General features: G+C 36.2%; 1 protein-coding gene across 3 annotated transcripts in view; it reads left to right on the top strand.

Moving 5' to 3' along the window:
• LOC120630235 (adenylate cyclase type 2) overlaps positions 1 to 15,118 on the top strand; it is a 258,614-nt gene that overhangs the window by 42,319 nt on the left and 201,177 nt on the right. Inside the window, exon 1 of one of the 3 annotated variants that reach the window (XM_039899384.1) lies at positions 11,168 to 11,200. The exons of the other annotated variants lie outside the window; for them this stretch is intronic. Coding sequence (XP_039755318.1) covers positions 11,176 to 11,200 — 25 coding nt within the window. The 5' untranslated portion in view covers positions 11,168 to 11,175. Of the gene's footprint in view, positions 1 to 11,167; positions 11,201 to 15,118 lie in introns of those variants that run through there. 3 annotated transcript variants of the gene reach the window in all.

The following is a 15,118-nucleotide window of genomic DNA, read 5'->3' as shown; positions in this document are numbered from 1 at the left end:
AGCATGGAATAAGTCCCGTCGTGACCACGATCTACTTACTACCTGTCTACCTTCAATAATATGTCTTATCGATTCAAAATTTGGTACCGTGTTACTTCAATAACATTAAAAGTACATATATGGTAAGTATTTAAATATGATTTCGAAGGTGTATACTTAAATGGGATCAATTTTCGTTTTTAAAATGTAAATTTTTTAAAATTTTACTTTTTTATCATTATATATTTGTTTAATTGTTCATTGTTCTCGTAGAAGCGTGTATTATAAAGTTATAATTATTCTCGCACAAGCGTGTATTTTAAAATTAAAAATATTTTAGAAATACGTAAATCTAAAACCCTGCCACTAATCTTATTTTCTTACCTTACTTAAACATTATCGACCCGAGCCAGGGATCGCTTACTTCCAGGATTCGTACTCATTTCCTCGCAATCGAAGTTAAAAACAATGTGTCAATATCGATCCTAAAACCAGCTTTTGCACGTGTTGCACAATTTACTAATATTGGCACACGAAGAGGTAAATGTACTATTTCTATATACTATTTTTTTCAGGGTAATAAAGCTTAGGGTAACTTAAGGGTTATGTTAGACAATTTAAGGCAAACTTGAAAACACCGAATACCATATCCCGGTATGCCTTTGACTTAATCCGGTTACTCCGGGGAAACTATGCGCATACATCAAAGCCATGACAGAGATGTAAGCAAAAAATTTGTATTGTGTGTTTTAATATGTTTTTTATTTTCATTAATGAAGAATTTACTTGGTAAACAGGAATGATTGTTACTTTAACTTTTGACTAGGGCTTTTAAAGCATATCTTTTAACTAAACACTTTGCATATTTTTTTATATTAGTGATCGTGAACATATGTAGCACCACTAGGGCTAGTCACAGGCAGGCGACAAAAATTATATCAGGGACAGGGGATATAATCGGGGGATTATATCCCCTGACAGGGATATAATTAACGTGTCCACCTGCTAAAGGACGGGAACATGGAATAGGAGAAGTTTACCCCCGTTTATAATTACACATATATATTATTTGGATATGTTTTCCACATGTGCGCAAATGCTCTGAGAGTTAATAAACTCGTGGGAGAAGATACATTTTTGTCCTTTTCCCGGGGATTGTCTCCTGCCGGTGCTAGCCGGCTTTTAAGGAATTTGTTTATCCGCACCTTGAATAAACCCTAGATTGTAGTTTGGAGGGAACACATCAGATGGGAGATTGTTCCACAATTTGTAAGTACGCGGTAGAAATAATCTGGTAATGCGAATAGTAGAAGAATACCAGGTATCCAGATAAGAGACTTATAAGCGGTGATAGTGTAGTGGTTAACACTTCGGCTTCCCCTTGGGACCGAGTTCAACTTAACTTTATACTTTACGTGCGTTTTAAGCAAAAATATCACTTGCTTTAAAGGTTAAGGAAAAAATCGTGAGGATGCCAGCATGCCCGAGAGTTCTTAATAATATTTTTCAACGTGTGTGAAGTCTGCCAATCCACATTTGGTCTATCATCATAGTGGACTATCATCCATCCATGTCATCGCTGTAAAGCTATCAAATAACGTTTATGATCATGTGGTTGCAGACGTTTATTTTTCTCGAAAAAATTAGTTAATTTTATGTAGGTTATATTAAAACTACAAACAAGGGCACGTTCAAAACAATCAGAAATTATATGAAGACGGGGTAAAGGTAAATTTGTAAATACTTCATACTGTCATACAGACCGCACTCAGATTTTGTCAATTGCAATGGTTTTAAGTTTTTTCTTAAAAATATAACTGCCTTTTGGAGTAGAATATTTGGGACCGTGGGGCCCGGAGGCAAGAGCCCTTTTCAAAGAATTATCGAAAAGGGTTATCTAGTCTACCGGTGATCCTAGAGCGGGCAGTTACCTTGGCCAACGAATTAGTTTTGCCATCCAAAGGGGCAATGCTGCCAGCATCTTAGGAACTGTGCCTCGCTGCGTTGGTTTCGAGGACGTTTTAGATTTTATTTAGTTTTAAATAGTTTATTTTATTTTATATTTTAAAGAAACAATATTACTATAAAAAAAAACAATTAAAAATATTGAAATTTTGTTCTATTTTAATATCTTTAGGTAATTTTAATAAATTAATTCTCCTTCAAAGCTTATGTTTTTCTTACCGTAATTTGTTAGTGGTTTGTATAAGAAAATGTTAGCACTACGAAGTGAAGAAGATACGCGACATAACGGACATAGAAACTGCTAGGCCAGTCTATTTTAGCTACTTTCACAGCATTATGTCATATGGAACTTTACTTTGGGGTAATGCTGCTGATATTGGCACTATTTTCGTGCCGCAAACGAGGGCTGTTCGTGCGATCTATAAAATGGGTCCGAGAGAGTCATTGAGATATAAATTTAAAGATGTTAAGATAATGACAGTTTTTAGCCAATACATATTTGAAAATTTTATGTATGTTCACAAAAATATATCTAAATTTAAGTGACTTAGTGACTGCAATAATTTGAACATTAGAAGCAAAAATAAACTTGCAGTGCAATATACTAGACTACATAGAATAAGTAAGTCATTTAAAGGAAACTGTATACAATTTTCCAACTGTATACAGTTGCTATCTTACCATATTACCAGTTGATATCTTGGAGATGTCTCTGAAAAAGTTCAAAGTTTGTATTTAACGTAAGCTTATAGAAAGGTCCTATTATAGTATTACGGACTAATCAACGATAAAAATGCTTGGGTGTAAACTATTGCTCTAACCAGGTTGCTTCTTTAATAGTTTTTAAATGAATATGTGAGATGGTGACAACGAAAAAAAAAATAACAACCGGCTAAGTGGCAATCGTTATTTTTCTGGGATAAAGATAGGACCTGTGTTACTCTCCGTCCTTCCACTGACTCTATGCTTAAAATTAGTATACTAGTATAGTATGATAATAGTAGCAGCATTTACAAGCTTAGTTATGGATTTGTTGATAATAGACGTAATTTTTTTTTCTCAGTTAGAATTAAAGGCGTAATAATCTTAAACCTTTCATGGCCATTTAATAATATCCCACGGTACCTACTGAATACTTAAGTCGCTTAACTCTTGAAAGGTCATTAGCCTTATCCGAATAATCCCTGCGATGGAGCTTTTCTTCAAAATGTATATAACTCGTACACAGAGTTAAGAACATACAGAAACCGTGTCTAATATTGAAGCATCAAAAACCACTCCACTTTAGTTGTGTTTCTCGAATAGGCGGTGAGTCACTTATTTCCATTTAGCAGTTGACAGTAATTATTTTATTTCTAATGTTCTCAACGTTTACCATAAATACGGGAAATTGGAAAAGTTTGTGTGCTAGCAACTTTCTGCGGGTCTGAAGTGAGACGTGCGCAGGGCGTTTTCACTATTTTTGGACAAACAGTGCATGCAATAATAGCTGAATGAGGTTTCTATATTACGAGTATGTTCTTAATTCTATGTACTTGTATATAATATAACCTCTTTATAATATTACTTTAAATAATAAATGCCCTCTTTAAGATATAGATAAAGAAAAGAAAAACGGTCAAGCTTATAACACCTTTTTTTTTTACCGATTTATCTTCATCATTATCATCCGCATCCTAAAAATGTCCCACTGTTGGGCACAGGTCTCGTCTGTCATAGAAGAGACGGTTTTAGAGCATAGACCCATCATGCTGCTCCAATGCGGGTTGGTGTGTTTTAGCGACTATTACCGACGGCTTTACGTGCTCTCCGACGGGGGCTGACACCGGCAACTTCAGAACTCCAGGCTGGTAGCGAAAATTCTTTAATTGAAAATACACAACATCTACATAATCTGTCCCGACCCGGAATTCGAACCCAGGGCCTCGTGATCCGTAGTTGAACATGCTAACCACTACACCAACGAGGCAGTTACACCAATTAAAAATAAGTTACACTGCTGGGCGTACAAATGAGTAAAAGTTTAAAGACCCACGACGCTGCTCTAATAAGTATGGTCGGGATTTATCCAATATTATTACATGTAAGTTATGATTACCGGAGCAGATGCGGGCGAGTCACTACAAACAGACGGACTTGACATTTCAAAAGTGCTTATATTAGGCCTACTTGAAATAAATGAATTTTTTAATTTTTTGGATTTTGATGGTGAAGGCGTTCTTCGAGTCATGGGCGTCGCCAATACCAATATGTCAAGAAGAAGAGAACAGAGAAATTATCGACAAATATACCTTAAAAAAAAATCGAATCCAGGATCTAGTGATCCGTTGTAGAACATGCTAACCACTACACCAACGGCTGCGAAATATAAAGTAGAATATATTTTGTTTAGCTTCCTAAAATATTAAACCTGCAAGCAGGAGATATAGAAAGCCGACTTGTGCCGCGAAAATGTTTTTCAATTTTCCCAAAACGTGTGTATTGGATACTCGTATCGTAACGTAGAAAGGGCAACGTTAAGTAATCTCTGCTTAAGGTTAGGACAAAATGTGGCATCTAAACTACGTCGGTATGCCGTTACAGATTGCGCTCAGCTTTAATTTTTTACTCCGCCTCAAGGTGATAGATTTAAATAAATAAAATAAATAAATTAATACTACGGCAATACACACATCGCCATCCAGCCCCAAAGTAAGCGTAGCTTGTGTTATGGGTACTAAGATAGCTGTTGAATATTTTTATGAACATAATACACATAAATACTTATAATATACAGATAAATGGACCTGAAAAACAATCATGTTCATCACACAAAATTTTTCCAGTTGTGGGAATCGAACCCACGGCCTAGGACTCCGAAAGCAGGGTCGCTGCCCACTGCGCCAGTCGGCCGTCAAATATATAAACTGTGAGTTTACTGAGAGACATCTCAAAGATTTCATTTGGTAATTTGTTATAAAATATATTGACATGATCTCCAGATGAAAAAAAACGTTAACCACTCTTCGAGCATGGGCACACGGGTGTAAACTTTGTTTTCTACCTGTTTCGTGTTTTAGCAGGTATATAAATAAAATAAGCAGGTATGTAAGTAAATTTTATCTCTTGTCAGTGGATAAAACGTGGGACTTGGCTTGCCTATGCTGTTGACAAATTATGACTCAATCCAAGATGGTTAACCTGTCATTATCAACCCATTACCGGCCCATTCGCGGATCTCCTCTCAGAATGAGAAGGGTTAAGGCCTAAGGTGGTGGACTACACCACGCTGGCCCAGTGCGAGCCGCTGAACTTCACACACCTTTCAGAACATTACGGAGAACTCTCAGGCATGCAGGTTTCCTCACGACGTTTTCCTTCACCGGTGAAGCAAGTCATCGCCCGAACTCGGCCTCACGAAAGTGAAGCCGAAGTTCTACCCAATGGGCTATCACCGCTTCGGTTTCTACACGACATCGTAGCGGAACGCTGAATCGCTTAGCGGCACGTCCTTGCCGGTTGGTAACTAGTGAGACCCTAAGCCGAGAAAATTCAGAAATTATAAATTTCCAAAGTGCTTCTGCCGGGAATCAATCACGGGACGGGAAGGGCGCAAAAACAAAACTAAGATGCGACGTGGCATCATAGAAACCTACGAGTTCGTACGATGTATTTGCAGTTTTTTTTTAATTCCACAACGAGTTAGCCCTTGGCAGCAATGTTTTATTTATAACCACTAGGAGTGTTAAGCTTATATTAAAAACTTATATTTAAGTTTTTTTTTTTTTTTAAATGTGTTCCTTCCTTTTTTCCTTCAACATTAGGATCGAAGACTGTTCGGGTCGGTACTCAAATATGCTACGTGATAGCATTCTGGTTTTTTTTTTTTTTTATGCAACTTCTACATTGTGCAGTCTACAACCGGGTACCTACAATATCTTAAATATTAAGACCTTACATACATATTTTTATATTTTATTAAATACGTTAACTTTTTTTTTTTTTTTTTAAGTTGTTGTAACTGTCCTGTTAGTCTAGTACTTAAAATGTTCAACTATGGATCACAAGGTCCTACGCTCGAATTATATCAGGTACAACACTTCTGTGAAAGAATTTTCAGTATCAGCCTGGAGTTAGAAAATTGGCGGTGACAATCCCGTGCCTTGGAGAGCACGGTGAGCCGTCAGTATCGGTTATTATCCCTTACTTGTGGTAATACTTAGTCGTTAAAGCCCACCAACCCGCATTGGAGCAGCTTGTTGGGTCTATGCTATAAAACCGTTTCTTCTGTGCGAGACGAGACCTGTGCCCTACGGTTATGATATTAGTTCTTACTCCTAACGACTGAACTGTTGGTGCTTAGATATTGAGGTGGAGCCTGAGGGGGAGAGTTAGAAGATAATAATCTTTTATTTAAATACTAAAACAATAGGTTATTATGTCCTAACGCTCAAATACCTACACAGCGCCTTTTCAAAGGGGTAAAAAAAAACAAGTCTTTTAAGTTAGTCGTTGATAGAATTCTTTTAATGGAAGCTTTCCGGAGGAAGTCTATAACGCTGGGATGCTGTTTAATTAGCTCTGTAAACAATTGTTTTATGCGCATAAATCCTTAACGGTATTTATGGCAGGTGGATGAAAAACAAATGTGTGTATTTTTATATTTTCTAAGCCAAGAATATATTATGTGATGAAAATATTTTTTATTTTTTAAGCAATACAAAACATACGGCTGAATTAAATATAAAGTTCATCATCATCACCCCAATATAACCCATTACCGGCCCTTTCACTGGTCTCCTCTCTCCAGAACGAGAGAACTCTAAAACATGCTGGCTTTAGGGTAAAAGCATGATATATAAATGTTTAAAGCGCATTCAACTCCGAAAAGTGAGAGGTAGGAAATAGAACTCGGCTTCGAAGCACTAGGCTATGGAAATAAGAAGTTCATCACTAAAAGTGAAACCTACGCCTAACAATACTTTTGGTTTTAAAAATATAACCTAAGATAAACTATGTAAAACTAAATAAAATCTAAAACGTCATCGAAACCACCTCAGCGAGGCACAGTTCCTTAGATGCTGGCAGCATTGCCCCTTTAGATGGCCAAACTAATTCGTTGGCCAAGGTAACTGCCCGCTCTAGGATCACCGGACAATAGACTCGATAACCCTTTTCGATAATTCATTGAAAAGCGCTCGTGCCTCCGGACCCCACGGTCCCAAAATCTCTACTCCAAAAGGCATAAAAATGAAGCTACTATCCAGGTTTTCATATTTACGTCTCTTGGCCTGCTCGGCACTGGTAGCAGCCGCACCCACCATTGACGAGGTGGCTTGGATGTGTGATGCAGCTAGGGTATCAACACAAGTAGTATCCCGCACAAGTGACCTTCCCAGCCTTCAAGAAATGAGCGTCATAACATGAGGTCTCTTGCCATCGCTCCGCGCCAAACTAATAGGTTCTAATACAGCGTATTTAATAAAGTTATTAATTCGTACTTATTTGAATAAAGTAATAACTGACTTTGATTTTGAACCCAGGGATTTGTGATCCGTAGTTACCACTAGACCAACGAGGCATTGATAACAAATGCGGCAAAGAAGTAGTTCTCCAAGATAATTTTATTCGAAGGATTTATCCGCACGTATTTTTCTAACGTCTGCAGCTGACAATCAAACAAAAATAGCTGTCGGTAGAGATTTCACTCGAGACTGGGCGCAAGTGATTTATGTGCTAATTTGATTTTATATCGTTCGTTTTAATTTCCATTCGACTCAATGCTTCCATCTGAATTAATGTGAGATAGTGATAACAAAAAAAAAACAACCGGCTAAGTTTGTTGTGGGCTTCTTTTACAATCGAATACTAATTTAGCTATCGCCATCAAATCACTCCTATGTCATATTTTACATTTTTATATTAGAATAAAGAAATATCTGACTTTAACTTTGAATTTGAACATTCCTATTAAGTAAATAAAAAGTAAAATAATACAAATAAGTTAGATAGCCGAATGGCGCACAGGGCAGTGGGTTCGATTCCTACAACAGGAAAAATTATTGTGTGATGAATATGAATGTTTTTCAGTGTCTTGGTGTTTATCTGTATATTATTCATAAAAACTATTCATCAGTTATCTTACCCATAATTTACGGCTAAATGGCGGTGTGTGTATTGTAGTAATATATTTAAAAAAAAAGTGAGGATTTGCGACAACGTGGATCATTATAATATGGTGTAGACGAAAGCCGCACTGTTCTAGTGACGACTTAAGAGGACTGATTGATTACTACCATCGCTTAAAACAGCATTATTGTCATTATATTATGAGTAAGTGATTATACAGACTAAAATGGTAGCGGGCTAATTTATTGGGAATTTCTACCCTAATTTAGGAGGATTCGCATTTCAAAACCGAGCCTTAATTGCCTATAACAGCTTAACCGATTTTGGTAAAAATTTTACATGAAAATAGCTTGAAGACAGATAAATATTAAATAGATCGCGTTTGTTTTCCCGGAATATTTTCATTCTGGGTCACGGTTAATAGCTAAATTTTACATACCACCGTTTTCTCTTGTTTTCTCGTCATATCAATAATATATATATATATATATATATATACATATATGTCACAACATAAGACAACTCGTTTACGAAATCTCTCGTAACCATATAAACATTGTTTAAAGTTCTGTCCCGTATTAAAAGAACAAACGTGAGGATTCCGTAAATGTTCAATTCTCTTTTTATAAAATTCTTTGAATATATTCACGCGCTTTGTAAAATTTCAGTTTATGTGCTTAGATTCTAAGCATGCCTGCTTCAAATTCTCGTGAGAATAAATTCCATTTTACAGCAGTATTGAATTCTTTAAAAGTCTATTTACAAAGCTCCAAGGGCAATGCACAATGCAAAAACGATCCGATATTGAAATCTTGAGCTAGAACCCTTTATCTTTGATTCTTTATCATGTCTAAAAATTCATAATTCAATTTTTTTTTGAGAAGGCTAGTTTATAAGTACTTAAACGTCAAGTCTGTCTGTTTGTAGTGACTCTACCGGTTCGGAAGGCAGATTCTAACGAAGAGCTGGCAAGAAACTCAGCAGATTGCTCTTTCCCCACATCATTTTACAATTTACAATCTTTAGAATCTCCACCAACCTATGTTGGAGTAGCGTGGTGAGTTTTCGCTCTAAAACCCTACCTCCTGCGGCAGAGGAGGCCTGTGCTTAGCAGTAAGATGTTAGCAGCCTGTAATATTGATCATGTCTATGAAATTATTTAATTTTAGATAAATTTAATTCAATTGGCCTGATGCAAGTTTTGTAGTAAGCACACCGCCGGTTCGCAAAGCTAATTCTATTGAGACGAAATATGTCTTTAAATTGTATAAATAAAAATATACATATATTTTTCATATTTTGCATTTGTATATATATATTTTTTTATTTCCTAAAATTTTTGGACACACAACCACACTCTTTTTTCTAGCACGTCCGAAGGTTGGCTGGTAGGAAATGCTTTAGCATTCGGTCCGCCTTTTATGACGACCTCCCTGGGGTAACGGTGAGCGCTGTGAATTTTAGTTGGAGGTCCCGGGTTTGATTACCGGCAGGGGCAATTTGGGAATTTATAATTTCTGAATTATCTCTGGTCTGGTGTTTGGCCGTGGATTGGTTACCACCCTACCGACAAAGACGTACCGCTAGGCGATTTAGTGTTCCGGTGCGATGTCGCGTTCAAACCGATTTGGGGTATGACTACCATGCTTCGTAACAGGTCCCGATACCATCTTAGTCTGCGTTATCAAGGTGAGATTGTAGTCAAGGTCTAACTTGTAGCAGAATAAGAAAAAAAAGGTTTTTTTGGTAATTCAACAAAGTGAATAAATAAACAAATAAGAAGACGGCAAGAAACATAGAAGTTGCTCATTTCCAACATCAACATTTTACAATTATTATTGTGAGAGTTGAAAGCGGAGCTGACTGCCTCGAGCAACCTTGTCATTAAGAAATTCATAAATGGTCGTTTAGTGAACTTTATGTTATAATATGTCGTGGATAACAAGTTCATCAGAATAAAAATGTTGCTTTTTCGTGATATACTAGCTGAGCCGCAGAAAATTCCTTGGTTTGCAGAACTGCCCATATCTGAGTTTTAACATCTTCTATCCATTGGTAAGACCTTTAATATGAGATGGTGATAACAAAAAAAAACACCCGGCTTGTTTGTTGCGGGCTTCTTAGACCAGGACGCGTTTGGAAACCTCATAGCTTTAATTGTAAGTTTACGAATATGGTTATCGCCGTCATCTAACTACCATGTAGTTATCATGTAATGTACGCATCAAAAGTGCCTCCTTGACTTGACCATATTTACCCATGGATTTTAGAATCATATTATAAAAGCATAATCAATAAATAATAAATAAATATACTACAACAGTACATACATCGCCATCTAGTCTCACAGTAAGCGTAGCTTATGTTAAGGGTATTAAGACACTGAAAAACATTCATATTCTTCCCAAACATTTTCCAGTTGTAGGAATCGAACCCACAGCCTTGGATTAAGAAGGCTGGGATGTCGCCCACTGCATCAAAGCAAGTTGCATCTATAGGCAACAATAATTAACCACTACCAGTAGACAAATTATTTTCCACTAAAGAAAAGCGATCGAAACTTGTTAAATTAGTGGCAGTTTTACTTAAACCTCAGAACAAACATTAAAACGCTTATCTGTTTCTACGTGTTATCATATCGGAACACGATATCGCTGGTCGGCATATCTTTATCGGCAGGGTAGTCAACAGTCACGGCCGAAGCCTCATGCCAGACCAGAGCAAAGAAAATTCAGAAATTATGAACTCCAGAATTGAATCCAGTATCCGTTTGTAATATCACGGCGTTCTCCAATTTACCAGGGACTCATAAGCTTGCAGTCATAATTTTTTCCGTTACCAATGTGTTCTATATAACTCAGTGCCAGAGTAGGTATGTTGTGTGATCGTTTTCCCAGTAGCGTTTCCCATTGTATTAGTTTTTCCCATGAGCAACCAGTTTGCTTCTGACTCTTGAAGGGGACGGTTGTGTCGGCGGATGCAACTTCCCTCAAAAACTTCGCGAGTATAAAGTTTCGTTGAACTAAAAGTGAACACTATTTATTTGGTTTAAAAATGCCTGTGAATAGAAGTTAAGTTGAGTTTATTTAATTTCTTAAAGACCTTATTTAAAAAATGGCCGTAATGGAAAACGAAGAAAGCATCGAAGGTAAATTTACGTACCTAATTAAAATCTACGATTTCGCTTAACATTGGGTTGGCTTTAATGAATCTTTGGCTTGTGGATTCTTAATCAAGATAATTATTTATAAGATGTAGTAATAAAACGGTTTAATTTAGAGTAAGAATGATTTATAGTTTAATTTAAGGATGATCATTATAAATTTCTTACAAACTTCAAATAATAAAGGTAAAAGTAATCAAAAAAAAAATAGGTAGATAGGTAATAAAAAATAAAAAAACACTGATACTCTTTGTTGTATAATAGATTTTATTATCATTAACTCATATTGCAATTGCATTCAGGTTTATACTTAGCTACCAGATTTTCGTAGAGAAAGTGCTACACCGTAGCAACACCGTAGAGGTTAAAGTTTAATATGTCGCCTAGACCCATAACTATTAATGGAGTAATTAAGCTACATCAACATTGATTAACGTTTTTACAACAAAACTAATTAGTAACTTGGATAATACTTGACCTTAACTAATAATCAATATATAAAAGCCTTTGTTCAGACTGAGCGACTGACAAACAAGTTACAGCCTAAACCGTTGAACAAGTCAATGTTCATTTAACTTTTAGAGTTGTAGTAAGAAAGAGTTACCCATAGGGGTCTATACAGAAGTAGGAGGTTTTTACGAAAGTGTAACATTTTATAAGTTATATCCATACAACTTGCTATTTAACTTGACGGCCGACTAGCGCAGTGGGCAGCGACCCTGCTTTCTGAGTCCAAGGCCGTGGGTTCGATTCTCACAACTGGAAAATGTTTGTGTGATGAGCATAAGTATTTTTCAGTGTCTGGGTGTTTATATGTATTTTCTTAGTATTTATGTATATATAATTCATAAAAATATTCATCAGTCATCTTAGTACCCATAACACAAGCTACGCTTACTTTGGGGCTAGGTGGCGATGTGTGTATTGTCATAGTATATTTATTTATTTATTTATTATTTATTTATTTAGGCCTTCGGTCAAAAATAAACGAAGACTGTTTCACAGTTTAAGAAAAATTAAATTTTTTGTATTATGATTTTAATTTGTAGCATTTGGTTTTAATCCACCAAAAGTTAGCCCTTGAGTGGAATCTCTCTAGGCGGTAAGTGATGATACTTTCTAAGATGGTAGCGGGGTAGCCTGTTAGGTAGTATGGCAGTTAAATTTAACCCATACTACTCGTTAAATCGGTAGGGTCTACTAGCCTCGGCCGAAGCCTCCAGAAGAAACCAGATCCGAGAAATTTCTAAAATTATTTATTCCCAAAATGCCCCTACCAGGTATTGAATCCCGGACCTCTAATTTAAACCACAGCGCTCATTTCAACGGCAGGGAGGTAGTCAATATTTCATTTCTTAAAGTTATATCCATAAAGGTATTTTGAGCTTCGCTTGTAACTTAGGTACGTGAGAGACACAACTACCTGATAGAAAAGTTCGCAGTTTATTGTCAAGTTAAAGATTTCAGAAATATAATATACAACTAAATGAAAGAAAAATTAAACCATGCGTCTGTAGTGAACCTTGAAATGCAGTAATTTAGTTTGTGAGTTCGTTTTTTTCACGTTTTTGAGTCAATATTTATGAATGGAGTATTGTTGGCTACTTCTGAGAGCCTCGAACCGCCTATGTAGCGGGTATGACATACACACGGTATATAAATTTGGTTATCAAATAAAATACCTCAATGTGTACTTAACATATTGCAGAAGTTTATAATATAAATAGTTCATAATTGATGTAGTAACTATACTCAATAACAGGCACTTGCACGTCTCAACTCACTTTAAATTTAAAGCAGCATGGAAACATTATCTTCTAAGCAAGCGCGCACTAACTAAGTGTCTTAAACTTTCCGTGAGACATGATGATATAGTTCTAAAACTGAAATCCAACTACAGAGAAAGATATATAGATAGATAGACAGATAAAGTCTTTATTGCACAAATTAAAAGTGAAAACCAGAAATAACAAAACAATAAAAATATATATATATGTATATAAAAGATGCGCAAAGGCGGTCTTATCGCTTGAAGCGATCTCCTCCAGACAACCCTTTATGGTAGAGAATTAGGTTAGGGAAAGCGGGATAGTGACACCAGTGATACAATTAAGTTAAATACATATAATTATAATATATACATACATAAAAATATATAATATACAAAAGAACGTACATACACTATATCATATTAGATAAATTAAATTCTTTTAGTCGATTCTTAAATACCTATGTTTACTGCATGTGACTGTCTTACGAGTATATCTCTCGGCAATTCATTCCACAGATTTACCACTTTTACAGTAAATGAGTTACCATACGCCATCGAACGACTGGCAGGAACGTGCAACCTGTTATCATCTTTAGCCCGTAAAAAGCTCTGAACTTTGCTACCAAGAAACAAACCGAAACAGTTAGCAGTGTTAAAAAACCATCGTATAAAAACACCACTACGGTGGTCACCAACTAGGCCTGTTTGTTATAAATAATATCTTTATTTATAACAAACTGGATTAATACTTTTTCTGCAATCTGCTGAGTTTCTTGCCGGCTCTTCTCGGTGGAATCTGCCTTCTGAACCGATGGTAGAGTCACTACAAACAGACTGACTTAACATAAATGAATTTTGAATTTTTTAATTTGGAATTTAGAATTTCCTAGGTAACTACTTGTTTTCAGCTTTTTGTAATCCTTCTTGGTGGTAAGTGATAATGCAATCTAAAATGGTAGCGGGCTAACCTGTAAGAGGTATGATAGTTATTTTAATCTATATCTCCACCCGGTTTCTATGCGGTGTAACGGAACTGTTAAATTGGCTGTCTTTGTCGATAGGGTGGTAATTAGCCATGGCCAAAGCCTCCACAAACCACCAGATAAAGTTCAGAAGTTATCTCCGCGACCTCCCGATTATAACAATACAACGCTATTGCAACGCTCACTGTTGCAAGACTGAGGTTTCCATGTTCCGCCTGACAACAAGCTTGTTCGCTGCATGAACACTGTGATTAATTAATTTTCTAATTAAGGCTGATAATACAGTTTCGCATATGTTAAGTCCCTAGACGCCTAAATGTCTGTATATATCCAGGCTTCATAAATTCATAGTTATAGCATACACCTGCTTTCTGAGTCAAGGTTGTGGGGTCCATTTCTATAACTGGGAATTTAAACGAACTCCATGGACCACAATTTAGGAAGTCCCGGGTTCTATTCCCGGCAGGGACAGTTTGAAAATTTCTAATTTTAGAATTTTCTTTGATCTGGTCTGGTGGGAGGCGTTGGCCTTGGCTAGTTACCATCATACCGACAAAGACGTGTCGCTAAGCGATTTAGTGTTCCGGGGCGATGTCGCGTAGAAACTGATTAGGGACATAACTGCTATACTCCCGAACAGGTTAGCCCGCTACAATCTTAAATCTGCACTGCATAGACTTACCACCAGGTGAGATTGCAGTCAAGGGCTAACTTGCAGTGGATTAAAAAAATAAAAAACACTGGAAATTGCTTTTGTAATGAACATGATTCTTGTTCTTTTATATAGGATACTTTTCATCCCGATAAACAATAAGTTTTCTCTGGGAAATGGGATGAATTTTTTTATCAATTTTACTTTAAAGCTCCGTTAAATTTGAACCGATTTTAATAATCCTTTTATTATTTGAAAGTGTATACTATCAAGCATGTATTGTCCTATTTTAATAAGGCTCTGATAAATATTGTCGGAGATAAAAGACATAACTATTCACAAATAACAGCAAGTCGCAAGGCATATGTGACAACGATCGAATGCATGCGTACCATCCTACAAATATTGCGGATAAATGCGAAAGTTTGTGATGAACGTATGTATGTCTCAACTAAAATAATGACAACTTACTAACTCAGTATACCACGTAAAATAAT

The sequence above is a fragment of the Pararge aegeria genome, chromosome 16 (assembly GCF_905163445.1).
Source record: "Pararge aegeria chromosome 16, ilParAegt1.1, whole genome shotgun sequence".
NCBI classification, from domain to species: domain Eukaryota; kingdom Metazoa; phylum Arthropoda; class Insecta; order Lepidoptera; family Nymphalidae; genus Pararge; species Pararge aegeria.
This window is presented reverse-complemented; position numbering and strand designations above follow the sequence as displayed.